This window comes from Adiantum capillus-veneris, chromosome 9 (assembly GCF_014529385.1).
Source record: "Adiantum capillus-veneris isolate H3 chromosome 9, ASM1452938v2, whole genome shotgun sequence".
NCBI classification, from domain to species: Eukaryota; Viridiplantae; Streptophyta; class Polypodiopsida; order Polypodiales; family Pteridaceae; genus Adiantum; species Adiantum capillus-veneris.
Genome location: NC_140939.1, coordinates 55,480,271 through 55,497,610, shown reverse-complemented (window position 1 = coordinate 55,497,610; position 17,340 = coordinate 55,480,271). Strand labels below are relative to the sequence as shown.

General features: G+C 45.0%; 1 protein-coding gene across 2 annotated transcripts in view; it reads right to left on the bottom strand.

Moving 5' to 3' along the window:
- Positions 1 to 3,073: 3,073 nt before the first annotated feature.
- LOC147450505 (BTB/POZ domain-containing protein At2g30600-like) overlaps positions 3,074 to 17,340 on the bottom strand; it is a 40,550-nt gene continuing 26,283 nt past the window's right edge. The window contains exons 3-12 of one of the 2 annotated variants that reach the window (XM_086519723.1): positions 6,075 to 6,305; positions 5,201 to 5,362; positions 4,904 to 5,116; positions 4,785 to 4,832; positions 4,645 to 4,700; positions 4,289 to 4,484; positions 4,134 to 4,208; positions 3,980 to 4,060; positions 3,866 to 3,913; positions 3,074 to 3,757 (exon numbers count right to left, since the gene is read on the bottom strand). In XM_086519723.1, the coding sequence (XP_086375849.1) occupies positions 3,533 to 3,757; positions 3,866 to 3,913; positions 3,980 to 4,060; positions 4,134 to 4,208; positions 4,289 to 4,484; positions 4,645 to 4,700; positions 4,785 to 4,832; positions 4,904 to 5,116; positions 5,201 to 5,362; positions 6,075 to 6,305 (1,335 nt within the window). In that variant the 3' untranslated portion in view covers positions 3,074 to 3,532. Of the gene's footprint in view, positions 3,758 to 3,844; positions 3,914 to 3,979; positions 4,061 to 4,133; positions 4,209 to 4,288; positions 4,485 to 4,644; positions 4,701 to 4,784; positions 4,833 to 4,903; positions 5,117 to 5,200; positions 5,363 to 6,074; positions 6,306 to 17,340 lie in introns of both variants that reach the window. The other variant, XM_086519721.1, reaches the window with a different exon arrangement.

Genomic DNA, 17,340 nt, shown 5'->3' with positions numbered 1-17,340 from the left:
ACCAGTACAAAGACAAGTCAGACCAGTAGTCAGGCAATCAGCAGTCTGGGGATCAACAACCAGGCAGTGGAGAGAAGGACCAAATTGAAGATTGTACAGTACACCAGCCACAACACCTTGTTGACAGCAAAGGAAAAGCCAAAGTTGTGACTGAGTTTTCGAAGGGTGATGAGCAGTGTTTAGCTCATCACACTGAATAAGAGATTGAGACATCAACACGCTTTAATTACAAGGATCTGTTTGGAGGATGATACTCTGATCTCTGATCTGGCACGCTTTCAAATGCTATATGTTGGAGCTAGAGAAATGGTACAGCAATGGAAATTGACTGCCTTTCATGATCAAGAAGTGTGCCAATTTCCTGAGCATCCCAACAATATTCAGCTGCTAGAGAGGGTACATGAATGGGCTCTGACTTCTGATGATAAGCTGGTCAATCCACACTGGCAGCAGCGACAGTCTACTGTAGACTGTCATTCTCTAGCCATTGAATTAGAGCTACTGCTTGGGAATAGACCCACATATAAATGTATGAAGGAGGTCAGGAATCAACTGAAAGAAGTCCTACTTGAGTTGCAAATTGCTTGAGGAGTCTTCGACCAGAGAGTGCAGACTATCATTGGAGATCATGCTTCTAGCAGCAAAGGACCTCGGACTCAAATGACAGTAGGAGAACAAGCAACTGCTTTCCGAATACTTTTTTAGCTTGTCCGAGTCACTAGGAAGATGATGCAGCAGGAGAACCGGGCTGTTCTCAACTTTCGAGAGTTTGTACATGATTCCCCCGTCCGAAGGACAATGCTGGCATTGGGACTTCTGAGGCACCAACACCAAAGAAGGGCAAGAGGAAGCGGGTTCAGTGAAAGGATACTGGGTAGTTCCATCTCAGAATCAGACGGTGGATTTTCCTAGTTAAGCACTGGAAATTCCTTGGCTAGGCACCCTTGGAATTACAACTATATGGGTGTCAAGAACTCAACAAGCATGAAGTATGGTATAAAGCTAGCAATACCAGAAGAGCTAGCAATTTCAAAAGAGTACTATCATGAGGAACATCAGTCAACTCATGAGGAACATAAGCCAACTTAACCAACACACAGACAGGTTTAGGGTTTAGGGTTTGAGCCAAAACCAGAAACCCAGAGAGGTTCCTCAACACCAACTCAGAATCAAGCGGTGAATTTTTTTTCAGAAAAGTTGGGAATCATACCAAAATTCAAGAAAGAAGGAAGGATGTAGAAGGCGAAGATAGTCCTGGCAAGTGGGAACTGTTTCTTAGAAGTTGGACCAGCGGGAGGCAATCAGACTAGCGGTAATTACCATGGACAGTTACTGTCGGAACGCATGAGAGCTATAAATAGGGCTCACTACATTGTAATCGGGTCCCTGAACTATTTGTATTTGGCAATTCTGTAATCATGTAAGCATGAACCTTTACACACTGTACTGGTTGACATTGAGCTATTAGTCTGAAATGGCAAATACTCTCCTTAGTTTTCCAGTTATGTCTCTTGTTTTAGTATCATATTCCAATTCAGTTATCTATTTCAGTTCAATCAATGCTCTTTTCCAGTCTCACTATCTGAACTACCCTTGAAAACTGGGGTTGAAGGTCGTAACCACTTGAGCCCAAACATCTTGTTGTATCTAGCTACGGTTCGTAGAATATTAGAGAACAGAACTCCCTCAAACTTCCAATATGCACACTCCCTCTTCTATCTCTTGCTTGCTAGATCAACACATCACACATTGCCTACTCATGAAGAGAAGGGGTAATTGCGACCCTCGACCAGTTCAACACGACACACACTACTTACTTATGAAGGTTACACAATCTCTGCCCACCTCCAAAAATAGGAGAGAATATACTACAATAATGCTCAATTTTTGAAGTTTCCTTCAACCGGTATCTCCTACTTGATTACGATAGGAAAAACGAACAAGTGAGAGGTATGCCAAATTGGCTTGTGCAATCACCATTACAATAAATTGGATACACTGATGTTTAATCATATTTTTCATCATTTCTCATACACAACAAACTGTAGTGTTGTTATATTTTGGCTGTCTAAAATTTATTATAAAAAAGAACCTATTATTTGATGAAGCACAAAACTCCACATGGCCTTTAAGTGACTTGCCTCCAAGCAAGGGGGCCATTGGTATTAAGTGAATTTGCAAGCTAAAATGCAAGATCAACAGTAGTGTTGATCACGTGTGGCAAAAGGATATGCTCAAGACAATGACATTGATTTTGTTGAATTTTGCTCCCACTTCTCGTACGACCATCATTCATAGCATCTAACCATAGGCAAGTCGAAATGGTTAGAATGTTTATCAATTGGTTATAAAAGATAAGATTTTTTAATGGTTTTGTTGAAAAAGGGTAAGAAAACAAGGTTTGAGAATTCACTCACTTGGCTACACAAGATTTGCAAAATAGTCAAATTGAGGGCATTACATATATCAAGTATTTAGATGTATTCCTATTAATTATGCGGCTACACTGATGATACTTTGCTCATTGGACTAAAAGCCAATTTACTAGTTTAAAGGCTAATTCGAGTAATCATTTGAAATATTCAATTTGGGCTTTTGCATCATTATTTCAACATACTAATAGGCAATTTGGAGGTAATGCTTTATGTCAAACTAAGTACATTGAGACATTGTTGCATAGAATCAACCTTCGAAATGTTATGCCTATCATAGTGCTGGAGACTAGATGTCATGCACGCATTACAAGGCCAGATGTTCACTATGCAATCTCATAGATAAGTAAATTTACACCAAAGCAGCATGTGTGTGTGTGTGTGTGTGTGTGTGTGTGTGTGTGTGTGTGAGAGAGAGAGAGAGAGAGAGAGAGAGAGAGAGAGAGAGAGAACCCTTAGCCTATGTAGTGCTACACCCTACTGAGAGAGGGGGCGGGCGGGGGGGGGGGGGGGGGGGGGGGGGGGGGGGGGGGGGGGGGGGGTTTACTAACATGTTTTAAAAGGCCAAAGTGGCCGATGATACCAATCAAGGGGAGGGTTTTGAGAGAGAGAGAGAGAGAGAGAGAGAGAGAGAGAGAGGAGAATACAAGCCTACCCCTATCAGAAAAACAGGGGACTTCTTGGTCTATTAACCAAATCTCATAAACTCAACATATAACTGCTACATATGAATGGCAGGTGGAGTCGACTGATCTGTTAGACACAAATTTCTTCAGAGGTTTATTATAAAACAGCTAATGTGCCGGCTCTTTAGTCAGGTCACATGGCACAGAATGGACTTGGAACAGCAACCACACATGAAGGATTGTGATCAATCCAAGTAACGCACCATCCCCTCCATATTTTCCTCGGCTCTCATGGCCTCCACTACTTTCTGACTGGGAAGCTGTTCCAGCCAGTCATTTTTCATATCTAATATGATTCAGCTTTATTCAGTTCAATACATATATCTTCAACCAACACATACATGCCTTCTGCAGATCAAACATCAGATTCGAAAGCCACAATCCGTAAATCTTCATGAATCAAATGGCTCACTGCTACTCACTTTTCAAGTAGCCATACAGCTCTGTATAGCATATACATAGATTCCATGGACGTGAGCTGCTAGACGTTGGACCTGTTAGAATGATCCGAAAATATCTAAATGGTAAATGCGCATTTGCACTGTGGATAGGCCACGATGCAAACTGTCCAGCCCTCGATAAAGTTTTTTCATTCTGATGAATTCTCAAATCCAGCCAATTTCGATCATCACTTGAACCCTGGAAGCCAACCATCACTTATTGTAGCTACATAGCGCCATCTCCACCAGGAGAGGCCTTTCTCAAGTAATCAAAAGCTTCATATACCTGTAGAGACCAGGATCTTACGTAGTTTACGGAACCATCTTGCCGGAGAGTGTAGTGATTGCACATGAGCTGCCACAAAACAGAAAACTTAAATTGCCAATCCCGAGTAAGGACCCGAACACTAAATTCTACTACCTGATGGCTTTCTCCAAGATCAATTTTCCACCAGGAACAAGGGTGGCCACCTTCAAAACTTGGACCCGCAAAAGAAGTCCCCTAAAGCAAAAAAAGTTACTACATATAAACTACTGCCAGTTGCCACATAAAATCTCCAGCAGAAACCACTAACCTGGTATTGTCGTGATACTAATGCCTTTGCATCTGTAAATCTAGAGAGAGGGCTACTGGCAGTGACAGATACTTTCTGCAAAGTGACAAAGACAGGATCCGGAGGCTGCTTTCAAAGATCACACGTCAAAAATGCAGAGGTTGCAGGAACAAAACCTTTGTCAAAGCAGGGTTCATCCATGCATGAGCACCATGTGAGGTTCCTGCATAATACAGTACACCATTGCTATCCCCATCACAGATGAAAAAGAGCTCTTTCAGTTTCGACGAACGTTGACTGAATTGAATGCTATTCTCTGCCAGCTGTACAAGCCTGTCTTGATTGCAAATGTTGTTGGACAAAAAGAGTCTCCTGCAAAGTTCTACAATGTTGAAGATATCCTTTGCACCAGTCATGTGACGACCTCTCATACTTAAATGTAAACAACTTCTATGCTGTGATCCGAACCACAGAAAAGTGTGCTTAGTATTAATTTATGTCACCTAGGCAATCACAAATGCAAAACACCTACCTTTCACAGCAAGGAAACTCTTTATCCGGTGCCAGATACTCCAAAGCTTCATAGACCTGTAGCAAAAAAGAAAAAAAAGAAACCCAGGAGTCAACTTCAGACATAGACATGCTCTTCGTGAGAACCCAACAATCACTTACCATGCTCCTCAATCTTGGAACACTTTCACTGAGCCTGCTTGCTTTCAACTGCAGACCAAGGACTCATTATGAAGAAGCCCTAACAGACTCAACATGCAATAAAGAGGCATTTGCATCACCTCTTGTAGTAACGTAGGGGGCATCAAGGCAAATCGAACATATTGGAGCATTTCATCAAAGGAAATAAGCCTTTCTCCAAACAATTCAACGACACTGTGCTCAGAAAGATAGTCCTCGGCCCCTCTCCAGTCATGTAAATGTTGATCAGCAGAGGCCCACAAAATCATTGTGTTCAACACACTTTCTTCGGTTGCTACGGATAGATCTGAACTCTGAAGAGCATAAATACAGTTTCTTTGTAACTTGCAAATTTAACAGCTTGCCTTCTAAACAGTTTCTGCTCCATGCATGCACACCTCTATAATTTTCCTTAGAAAAGAAAGGTCCAGTTCCTGCACGTCTGAGGAGTGCTGTATACAATCCTCAAAATGCTTGGCAAAAAACTCCACGCATGCATCTTGAAGTAGCTCACAGCAAGGCAATGATGCAGCAACACGCAGAATTGAGGAAACTGATTCCTGCAAACAGACACTTAGACTATAAGCATCCCTCCCTGTTTATATCACAGGGCAGAACAGATCGCCAATTTGCATAGCTCCAAGTTTGCACGTAAAACAACGTGGCTGCGGGCACTGATTCCAGATGTTCACAAACAGCAAAATCCTGCAGGTTATATAAAATTCATTATGTTAAAACATCATCCAACCTGAAGATGTACCCTTCTGCTTCTTGAGGAGTCAGCTTTGACAAACCCCACTTTTCTTACGCCACCATGGCTAGCAAGTAACTAATGTATTTAGATACTTTATAAAATAAGAAAGAATGAAGCAGAGATCCAGACTGTGTCACCTCCTTTACAGAGCTCTTACATAAACCCCTGCGTCTAAAATATTTCGGAGGGAGCAGCTACAATATGAAGTAAAGCTGAGTGACTTGCACTTAGCCTAGCCCAAATCTCTACCCTATTACAACTATTCTGTCATATGCAAGAACATCACAAATGCACACCCCCCCCCCCAAGGAAACAATAAAAAACCAAAACCCCACACACAGGCACACGCATACAATGCACATCCATGACAAAACTGTTATGTACAAAATACAAGATTAGACCCAGGGTAATACGGATTATAACGAGCTTCACTTGTCTGCCTACATTGAAGATAATCCCAATTGTCAGAACGCAAATATCATTTACTGTAGAACGAACTAAGCATCTTGGCAGCCCACCTTCGACAACAACTCAATGAGCTTCAGACTGCAAGCATGCTGAAGTAGCGGAATTCCAAATTGATCGGCCAATACCAAGAGCGAAAGGAGAAGAGAGTCCAATTTATCATTAGGACCCAGGTTCAGGTGACCGCTGTACATGAACTCAAGCATGGCTGTGAACACATCAAGTTGAACATCTCTTATACAAATTTTGGCCATGCTACTCTCCCACATCCCATTAGTGAACATCTGTGTTACAGAACAATATCAAAGAAACAAAATGTCAGGCTCACAGGAAAATCGTTAAAACTAACACATTTTCTTGCTCAAAATACTCACCAAAACTGAACACAATTAAAAGATGTAAACATGCATAGTTTCTGGTATTAAGGCAAGGCCTCAAGGCATGGGCTGGCATGATTGGCAAATGATGAAAGGGGTGGATCTGGGGCTGACTTGCACTACCCATTTGAGAAGAATTAAGGGCTGAAACCTGGCTGCAAAAACGTGGATCTGGCACGGAAAATGCAGCACATGGTGCATCGATTAGGTGGCCATGGTGATGCCTACGCGTGGCTCTTGCCCGATGGTATGCGGCCCTTGCCGGACCATGTAACATGGCTAATATTTGGAAGGGATAGGCACCTCCCCCGTAGGCCCTCTGGTATGTCGGGAAAAAAAAATTGCAACAAATCTATCGTGTAAAACAAGGCTGAAAACGCAGATCTCGATGATGCCAATGATGGACAGCAATGGGAGCACTCAATGCCCGCGAGGGAAAGGCCAGGAGACGCTCGATGGGCTGCCAAAGTACCGGAAGGGCTGAAATCTGAAAACGCTAGCTCATCTGCAACTCTAGGAGGGTAGCGCTAGGCTGAATCTGCAAGACGCTTGGCTGATTTGCTGAAAAACGCTAGAGCTGATTTAAAGCTGAAAAAATGCCAAGGATGGCTCTGCAAAACGCTGGAACTGCTGTCGCTATTTGCAACTTGTCCAAATCGATGAAGTGGCTGCTCTCTTTATAGGCCAAATTTGGGTTCAAGAACTTCTGAAGGCTTAAGTAGGGAAAAATATTTAAAAATAAATCATAAAATGATTTATTAATAAACTTGACTTCAGCTTGGTTTTTGGGTGAAACTATCGCGCCTCTACTGATCCAAGAATCCGATTGACATGGGGAATGGCTCATTGGATTCCTCAAACAAAAAACTATATGCACGTCATGCCAAATGCTCACCATAGAGTATAACATCTATCAAAACTCGTATACAAACCATTTATGCAAGAGGGTTCCAAAACTGAAAAATTGGCTCTAAAAGTCGATGAAGCATGTCTACATGGCACATAGAGCCATGTGCACGTGGTATCCCCTCTTGCTTAAGGTGAGGTAGTGGTAACAAAGTCCGTGCACACCATAAGATTGGTATGTGTCGTGCATCTTTTTCAGTTGTTATTTGAAGTGCTTAAAGTTGTTCAATCTGTTCTTTACTGTTGGCACGTGGTGCCCGTCCTGAGACAATGGTATCAAAGCTTCAGGCGTGTGCTTTTCTGAAAGTATACCGGTCCTAGCAAAGAGCAAACGGAGCAAAACGCGGCGCTTCCAAATTTTGCCCGTCTTGTGACAATGGTATCAGAGCTTCAGGCGTGTGCTTTTCTGAAAGTATACTGGTCCTAGCAAAGAGCAAACAAAGCAAAACGCGGTGCTTCCAAATTTTACGGAAATTTTATATAGAGAATCTTCGTGTCCCGACCCCGGACTTATTAGCGACTCCCACCCTTACTTCATTGCGCATCGGGCGCGCTCCTGTCTTCATCCCTCTGTCTTACAAGGCATAAATAAGCCATAAGGATCACTTGCAGAGACGGATCAAGAAAAAAATTCTTGAGCTGCAGTTTTTTCTCAGAGGCAGTGACATGCAATGGTACCAAGCCGCACACTCCCAAGGACTTGGGAAGCTTTCAAAAAAAAATTTACCCAAAGTTATATGCCTTCAGGCATCTTCCTTCAGATTGCAACTTTTGGCAAAGTGGGGTATCTTGGGATGCTTGCCATGGAAACCCTAGCAGATTATAACTTGACAATTCTCGACATCTCTCAGTAGGTGTCTCTTCTTGAGTTGATAACCTTTGAGGTTCAGTGTGATTGCTATGTATTGGGACCACTGTAACAGACTCGGACACTCCAAGTCAAGAATCAACCGCGACAGCACCAAATAACCACTTCAAAACAAGTCACAGATCACAATAGATGTACACTGGCCCGGCGGAGTTCCGTGCCTAGAGATATTGGCCCCAAAGACTGGCGCCCCTTTCGTTATTTCTTTTTATATTAATCAAATCAAAGTACAAGAGAGTGGATAGGGTTTCACTCTCAGACTCTGCGTCCAGATGCTCTCAGAAGTGAAGCCCTCACCACTTATTTAAAGGTTACAAGGGATGCCCAAAAGCAGAGCCCCAAAAGCTTGAAAGCAAAAGCAGATTCTCTCTCTCTCTCAATGAGAGTCAGTAAAAAACAAGTTCTCTTTTTCTCTTTCTTTCTCCCAAATCAAAGCGAAAAGCTGAGATTTGCGTCGCTCAAAATTTCCCACAAAAAAAATAATAATAATAATATTCCGCCTCCGTGATTTCCAGAAATTAGGGTTTTTGGCAGAAATTAGGGTTTGCAGAATTTTAGGGTTTTTGGCAAAAATTAGGGTTCTGTTGTCCGCCACGTCATCACTTTGTGACATACCCCCCTCTTGAAAGCATTGTAATCGACCGCGATTACGCCTGCAAAACCGACAAAAGCCATAAACCGTCTTAGCAGACACTGACTGTTAGTACCTACGTACTAGGAACACACATCTAGCACATGTACAAAATCGACAGTCACATCACACGACATCATAGGACATCACTAGACATCAGAGGACATCACATGACATTCAACATTCATTCGGATCTTAGACCATGATTTATCGACAATGTAGCTAGCAATCACATCTAGGTCCAATCGGGACCTCATCGATGTCGGATTGACTAACCCCTATTGCAACCATGTCTATTCGAGATCAAGTAGACCAAAATGCTGCAGTCATTTCGTCTATCACTTCCTGCACTCACAAGAAGTCAAGAACAAATCAGTATCATAATCAGGAATTCCATTTCATAAAGTCATCCAGCAGAATACTGTCAGCTCTCAATATCCCTGAAGCTCAAAGAGACAACAGTGACTTTAGTATCAAAATCGAGGCATCTGTTGACAAAGGAGCGGAGTAACTCTCCTCTTGTGCATCCCACTGCACCAGATCTTCGGCCAAGCTGAGTTTCCGGGTTCCGTTTGGAGTAGACTATGCTAAACCAAAACATCGAGGTAAAGTTTCACAATCCGAGGAGTATCTGCTAGGTCCTCCTCCTCCATCCGCTTCGCATCAAATGCAGGAAGTTGGCCTTGGCTCCTTCAAAAGAGCTTCCTGATCCTTCACTTTGCCCCAAAAGCGGCAAAGTTTGTACTTTCATTCATTAGATTCGATGCAGGTCCCACGCCATGTGGTACCAGTTCTGCTTTTCTATCTGCCTTTTCTGCCACATTCCTCAGTTGCTCTCGAACTCTCAGACCTATCGTCATCTTTATCATTCTGTTCTTTCTGTGCCTTTTTAGGACACTTCGCGGAGATATGTCCATGTTCCCCGCATCCAAAGCACTTCCCCTCTCTGATGAAGCAAGCTCTCTCCTCAGGAGTAAGCTTGGGTCATGCATCCTTTTTCTCTGGGTTGCTCTTTTTCTTTCTACTTTCATTCCCAGAAGTCTGTTCGACTCGTTGTGTCATGGCCTCATCTGTGGGGTAGGTCAGACTGCCAGAGTGAATGACAAAGCCCCGCTTCGCATGACTCATCAACTCCTGAATAGAAGCTGACTTCTGTTCCAAGCAGTGATCTCGGATCTCTATAGGTAGACCCAAGGTAAACCGCTCAATATGTTCTCTGAACGAGATCTTCTTGAATGAAGAGGCAGGTAGAAAAGAGCTCCAGAATCTTTCACAATAAGCATTGATTGTATCTTTCTTGGTCATCCGAAGATGGTTCCAAGCAACTCGTACATCTCGTTCATATTCTTGCGTCAACCAAGAAGAAATAAAAAGCTTCTTAAATTTCAGTCATTTAGCACTCTTGTTAAAAGAAGCGTGGACCACCAAGTACGAGCATGCCCCTTAAGGTAAGAGGTAGCTCTCCGAATCTTGGAGTGCTCTGAATAGCGTCCTCTCGCGAAAGCGATGTCAAACTGTTGTATAAAAGACAAAGCCTTCGAAGCATCTGAGTATCTTGAAAAGTATCAAACTTGATCGAGTGGCCACCTTCCTTAAACTCTCGGATTTTCTTGCTTTTATCTTCGAGAAAGTCATACTGGTTGGCTTTGTAAAAATTCTTCGTGTTCGCATAAAACTTTCCGTCATCGGAATCTGAGCTGTCTGTAGACTAGTCCTCAGTAGAACTGTCAGTCTCTGGGCAAGATGTAGCCTTCTTTGCCTATTTCTTGCCCTTTTCGAAGCTTTGTTTCTTGCTTCGCTTTTTACCTTTTCTGTCTTCTTCGCTCGAATTCGAGGAGCTAGAAGAACTATCAGAAGAAGAAGAAGAAGAACTGGGTACTCCTTCAAATCGAACACGCTTCTTCTGTTTCTTTGCCTTGTCAGAAGTCGACTGACAACCAAAATAACCTGGAAAGTCAGTGCTTTTCTTCTGCTTTTTGCCGTGCTTTTTGGCTTTCTTTCGCGCATCAAAAAGCTGAGCAATCCGTGCATCAACCACATTCTCTAGTTCCTTCTCCGTATATTTCTTGGAGACAGAAGGTTTCTTGAGAGCGGGTTTCGGGAGTGGTGTTATGGTTCTCTGCCACTCTATCTGTACCTCTTCCAAAGAGGTCTGGTTCATATATTTTGCCATCTTCGGGTCCTTGGCAAAATTGAGCATCATCTTTGTTGCATCGCCAATCAATTGATGACGCTCCATCTCTCTTTGCTCTGCCTGAGTAGGCCGAGGCGGGCCATACTCTTTGTCTGAATCTTCGTTGTGATCCCAGCCCACATCTCCAGATGCAGAGGGAGTCGACTGATCATTGCCTGAAGCCATAGGTACCGCGGAAAAAAAAAATTGGGGATCGAATTTCCCGTAGAAGAGAAATCGGCCGTGCTCTGATACCACTGTAACAGACTTGGACACTCCAAGTCAAGAATCAACCACGACAGCACCAAATAACCACTTCAAAACAAGTCACAGATCACAATAGATGTACATTGGCCCGACGGAGTTCCGTGCCTAGAGATATTGGCCCCAAAGACTAGCGCCCCTTTCGGTATTTCTTTTTATATTAATCAAATCAAAGTACAAGAGAGTATCTAGGGTTTCACTCTCAGACTCTGCGTCCAGATGCTCTCAGAAGTGAAGCCCTCACCACTTATTTAAAGGTTACAAGGGATATACCTTCATAAGTTCAGAATAGTCTGAACTCACCAATTATAAGAGGGAATAAAGCACTCATAAAACTATAAAAGCAAGGGACACACGAAAAGAAAAGAAAAACAAAAACAAACAAACTAACTAACTAAATCACTTTGATTGCTTCGAAACAAAACTAGATAAAACAAAACATTATTAACTTAAAAATGTTTTCAAAAAAGGTATGTGTAAAATAAGTTGACGCAACTTACTTGGCTTAAAACAAGTACTCAACTTTGAGCAAAAAAAAAAAAAAGGATAAGACATCTTAAAAACTTAATCCTCGAAATCAAACTTCACACAACAACCTATAACGGAACACATTCTTAAGTCCTCAGGTAAGCTAAATATGAAATCGAAAAATGAATACTACTACAAACCTACGAAGAGCAAAGAACCAAACTTGACAATATGTGATCTCAACTTCACTGCTTGTCCAAACAGGAAGAATAAGATTATCACCTTTATCATGCATAGCTTGGACAACAGCTATGACATCCCTACTCACGTCGTCAGTGCCCAAGAGTAGGTGCAGGTTTATATAGAGGTCATTCATGCTTTGAACGTACTCTACAAAACCAACGAGCTGAGTTTCTATCACCCTCCGGAGGTGATGGGCATACTCAGCCATGATAAAGACTAGCAATTGTCAAGCTATAGTGAAAATACTAGAAACGCTAAAGATCAAAACAACAACATAAGGTGTTATTAAGTCAAACAATAAGGTTACAAGGGATGCCCAAAAGCAGAGCCCCAAAAGCTTGAAAGCAAAAGCAGATTCTCTCTCTCTCTCAATGAGATTCAGTAAAAAGCACATTCTCTTTTTTTCTCTTTCTTTCTCCCAAATCAAAGCGAAAAGCTGAGATTTGCGTTGCTCAAAATTTCCCCAAAAAAAAAAAAAATCATAATAATAATAATAATATTCCACCTCCGCGATTTTCGGAAATTAGGGTTTCTGGCAGAAATTAGGGTTTGCAGAAATTTTAGGGTTTTTGGCAGAAATTAGGGTTTCTGTTGTCCGCCACGTCATCACTTTGTGACAACCACCATCGCCGGTAGAGAAACACGGTCTATCCAAGAGCTGATCCACCGTGTTGTGGTCAACTACGACCTTATGGAAGGAACCTAACCCTAATTTTTGGTGCAAGTTTCAAGATGGAAAGTCAGTCGACTTTTCAAGCTCAACTGATGTTGAGATTGCTTTTTACGTTTGAGTTAACTTGTTTGGTGATCTTGTTTGGAATCTGTTTGAAATGGATGGTATCTATTTTGAACCTGTCTTGGTGCCGATTTGAATTGTTTGACTCTGGTTTAATACTAGTTTCAATGATTGGTGATTTTTTACTCCTGGATGGAGTAGTGAGAAATGATGTTTGAAAATGCTTTTTCATACTCATGGCCCAGACCCTTGTGGTTGTTTGGGGGGGGGGGGGGGGGGGGGGGGGGGGGGGGGAGAGTAAAAAATGCTTAAGGAGTGCTGTTTTTTACAAATGGCCCGGACCTGGATGGTTATTATCGGCCGAGGAGGGGAGGGATTATGAGCAGTGGTTACTCTCAGCACCTCCAAATGATGTAGGCTGCCAGCTGGGGTCATTTGGTTGTAAAAGGCCTCTATATCTCATGGCCCGAACCTTTTTAGGCTATTTGTGGGAGGAGTGATGAGGGAGTCATCGTACAGCTCATGTCCCGGCTCAAGATGGTTATTTATGGGGGGAGTGTTGATTGTTCATCGGTGGCATTATGTTTCTATGCCTTGTAACATGCATGCATATGTGAGCATTTGTGTTGCATTGTGATGTGCCAACAACTAAATATTCCTTATTGGATGAGATACTTATGGGAAATCAACAACCTAAGATATCAAGAGCTCTGATCTGGAATGAGACTCCTTATTGGATGAGATTCTTCTGGAAGCCAACGACCCAAGCAGTCAAGAGCTCCGATTTGGAATGATAAAATTGAATGTCCCTCGGATTGTCCCTTGAACTGTCCCTCACAGTGACCCTCGGAACTTTTTGAGCTAACTTGAGTTGTTTTGTAGATATGTTGTAATCGTGGACGATTACGACGATTACTTTCTTTCAAGAAGGGGGGATGTCACAAATTGCTGACGTATCAAGCCACTGAAGAACGGAGCCAACCTGCAGATCCCGGCCGAGGAGCCTAAACCCTAAGAAGCAAAAGCAGCATAAGAAGTTTTACCAACTTACAAAGTCTTGCCGAGTGGCCTATTTTTAAAGAAGAGTTCCCACCAACTTATGCGACCCCCACAGATGGGACCCAAGTGACAAAGGCATTACAATAAAGCAAGACCACTCACACTCAATTTCTTGCGAATTTGTTGATGACGTGGCAGTTGTACGGACGGACGCGTTTGGCGTTGATGATGTGGCAGGCTGTATAGATATTCGCAAAACACGCTAGCAGCTTTTTGGGCTCACGCTTTTTGGACTATATGAATTTCAGTTTGACTGCTTTTCATGTAACTGCTTTTCAAGGCCAAGGGCCTTTAAATATGTGCAAAGGGCTCATTCTCTGACAGACTTCTGGGTGAAGGTGCAAAGCGTGAGTATCGGCATTGTACCGAGTTCAAGTAATATAAAGAAATACCGAAATGGGCGCCAAGGTTTGAGGCCAATACTCTCTGGGGTGGAATTTTGCCACTTCGCGTCTCATGTGTCGTGCATCTCTTTCAGTTGTTATTTGAAGTGCTTAAAATTGTTTAGTCTATTCTTTTCTATTGGCACGTGGAGCCCGTCATGTGACACACGTTCGCAGGGAACTGATGATGTGGCAGCTGTACGGATTCCCAAAATTTGCGCTGACATGATAATGTGGCAAATGTACGGATTTCCACAATTCGCGTTGCCATGATGACGTGACACGTATACAGATTTCCGTGATTTATGTTGGGCAGCTTTGGGTGGCAGCTTTTGAGGCCAAATGCTTTTGAGTTTGATGCTTTTCATGTGACTGTTTTTCATGGCCAGGGGCTTTTAAATATAACCCATAGGCTCTCACTCTGGCTGTCAGGTGCAACGGAGGAGAATAAGGATTTGCTCAGATTTAGTACTCCGCACACAAACACAAGGGATACTTTACTTCAAATGAAAGAACTGAATTGAACTGAAAGAAAGAGAGAGAGGAGAGAGAGAAAAGAGACGACACAGGGATGTCAGGTCCCAACCCTCAAGGTCCCCCTTGCTCTGGCAACAGAGCAAGTACTTTCTTTATTCTTGCACAATGCTGATACAATCACTAAATGTTGAGATGATGATGCTAATGGGTACTCTTGCTACTAATGTTGGGTACTGGTACTGACATCCTGAAGGGTACTGAGGTACTGAAGGGGACTATGTCGAAGACGATGATGTCGACAACGGGTATTGTGGGTTCTATGTCGAAGACGGGGAGGTCGACGACGAAGTCTATATCAAAGACAATGAAGTCGACGACGAGGTGCTAAGGGTCTTTGTCGACGACGATATTGTGTAGAAGACGGTGAAGTCGACGACGGTTCTGTGTCGAAGACGGTGAAGCGGACGACGAGGTCTATGTCGAAGATGATGAAGTCGACGACCGTTTTGTCGTCGAAGACCGAGAGGTCGACGACGGTCCTGTTGCCGAAGACCGGGAGGTCGACGATGGTTCTGTGTCAAAGACCGGGAGGTCGACGACGGTTCGAATGCCGAAGACCGGGAGGTCAACGAAGGTTCTGATGATGACGACGTTGACGATGGCATCGATGATGACGGCGTCAAGACTGAAACTGAAAACGCTAGGGATTCTGCTACTGTCGCGGTGCGACGGGCTGATTTGCAACTATTGATGAGGGTGCGGTTCTGCAATGCAAAAATGCCAGGCTGATCTGGCTCAAAACTGCAAAACGTTGGCTGATCTGCTGAAAATGCTAACTGGTCTTATCTAAAAACGCTGACTCGTCTAATCTGAAAACGCAGGCTGGTCCAATCTGAAAGCGTTGGCTTTGATGGATTGGTTCCTATGAGAAAACGCTGGGCTGAAGCTGGTATGTCGTGCTCCTACTGGCTCCCAGGTGATCTGCCTTCTATTGGTACCCAAGGGGCTTCATTTATAGGTCCTTAGTAATTTGCCCTACCTACTTTTCCAACAAAAGTCACTTATTAATAAATACGTGGAATTACCATAGCTGAGACATAACTCCTTGCGTAAAGCCCCGCTCGCTGCTGCTGTCCCCCCTCGCTGCTCGCTGCCCCCCCCCCCCCCCCCCCCCCCCCCCCCCCCCCCCCCCCCCCCCCCCCCCCCCCCCTGTTGCAACCGTTCCCGCCATTTCCATCCCCGCCCGCTGCTGCCAGCGCTCCCGCCATAGCCGCCGCCCCCTCCCCCCCCCCCCCCGTCCGCCTGCTTTCTCTCCTCCCGATAGCCTCTTGCAAGTCGGCTCCTTCAGCACTCGTCTATTTGGGGCAGTGCTCTGCGCGCCAAATTGCAGAATCCACCCGCCGCCCTCTTCTTACGCCACAACAGTAGACACTGATGGAGGCTCCAGTTTCGCCACAGAGGGACTCACCCGAAGCCCCCTCGCTCAACCCCGCTGAGCCCACCATCCAACTTACTCTTTCGCCGACAGAGCAAGCGAGCCTTGCCGCAGAGGTAGAGTGATTGCAGGCGACTTCGGTCATCTGCAAGATTCTCAGTACCCGACCTAGCAGAGGAGAGCTGCGTGACCTTCTCCAGGCCCGCCTTCTCACAGAGGTGGGCAAGATCTTGGATATACAGATTCTCGGACGGGGTTACTATCAGATCGAGTTTGAGACCTCCGAGATGGCGTCCAAGGTCATCGCCATGAGTCCACTGACCATCCGAGCAGCACGTGCCCACTTGCGACAGTGGAGACATGGTTTTGACCCGGCTTCGGATGTTCTAGTAGAGGAGGCAGACATCCCCATCTCGGTCTGCTTTCCGGGTTTACAGAGGGAGTACCTACCACTTCTATCCAGGATCGGCTCAGCCATTGGGACTGTCCTAGAGACACCTCGTACGGTAGCATTAGTAGCTGCCAAGGCGGCTGGCATTCCCTCAATTCGAGTTTTGGTCAAAGACACCCACACGCTCCCGAAGGTTATTCTTTTGCCTCGGGTGAGTGGGGGTTGGTTTAGACAGAGTGTGGAGTATTCGGGCCTCCCAAACCAGTGCTTCATTTGTCGACAGATGGGCCATCTAGCGAAGGCCTGTCCACGAAGGAGGCCTTGACTTGCACCACAGCCTCAGTCCCAGCCTGCCAGGGCTGGCCCGCAGCCACAGACAGAGACACAGCGCACACATGCAGAGCCACCCTCCGAGCCTGGGCTCCAGCGGAGGAGGGATGGCAACAGGCCCGTGGTAGACGCCGACAACGGCCACAGTGTCACCCTGGCACTCAGAGTGGCCCTCAGGCGCCTCCTCAGCAGCAGTGGGTTCCCACGGGGAACCGCTTTGGTCCTCTTGAGCAGGAGGAGGTCCCTGCCCCTGCCCCAGTTTCACCCTCGACAGCCTCTCCCCCCCCCCCCCCCCCCCAGAGTTCCCTCCCTCTTCCTCATCCTCCCCCCCGCCTTCTGCTCCCGTCGCCTCTTCACCTCGCCCCTCTACCTCTGTTGCCCCCTCCCGCCCCTCTTCTCCTCCGCCCCCCCCCCCCCCCCCCCCCCCCCCAGCTCCTTCTCCCCTCTCCTACTCCAGTTCCACAGTCGACCCAGGGGGCAGGGCCTTCTCCGGCGGCTAGGAGATCTCTTGGCAGCACCTTTGCCACCAGTCGCCTAGCGAGAGAGGGTCAGCCTTTCTTACGGCCCCCTCTGCAGGT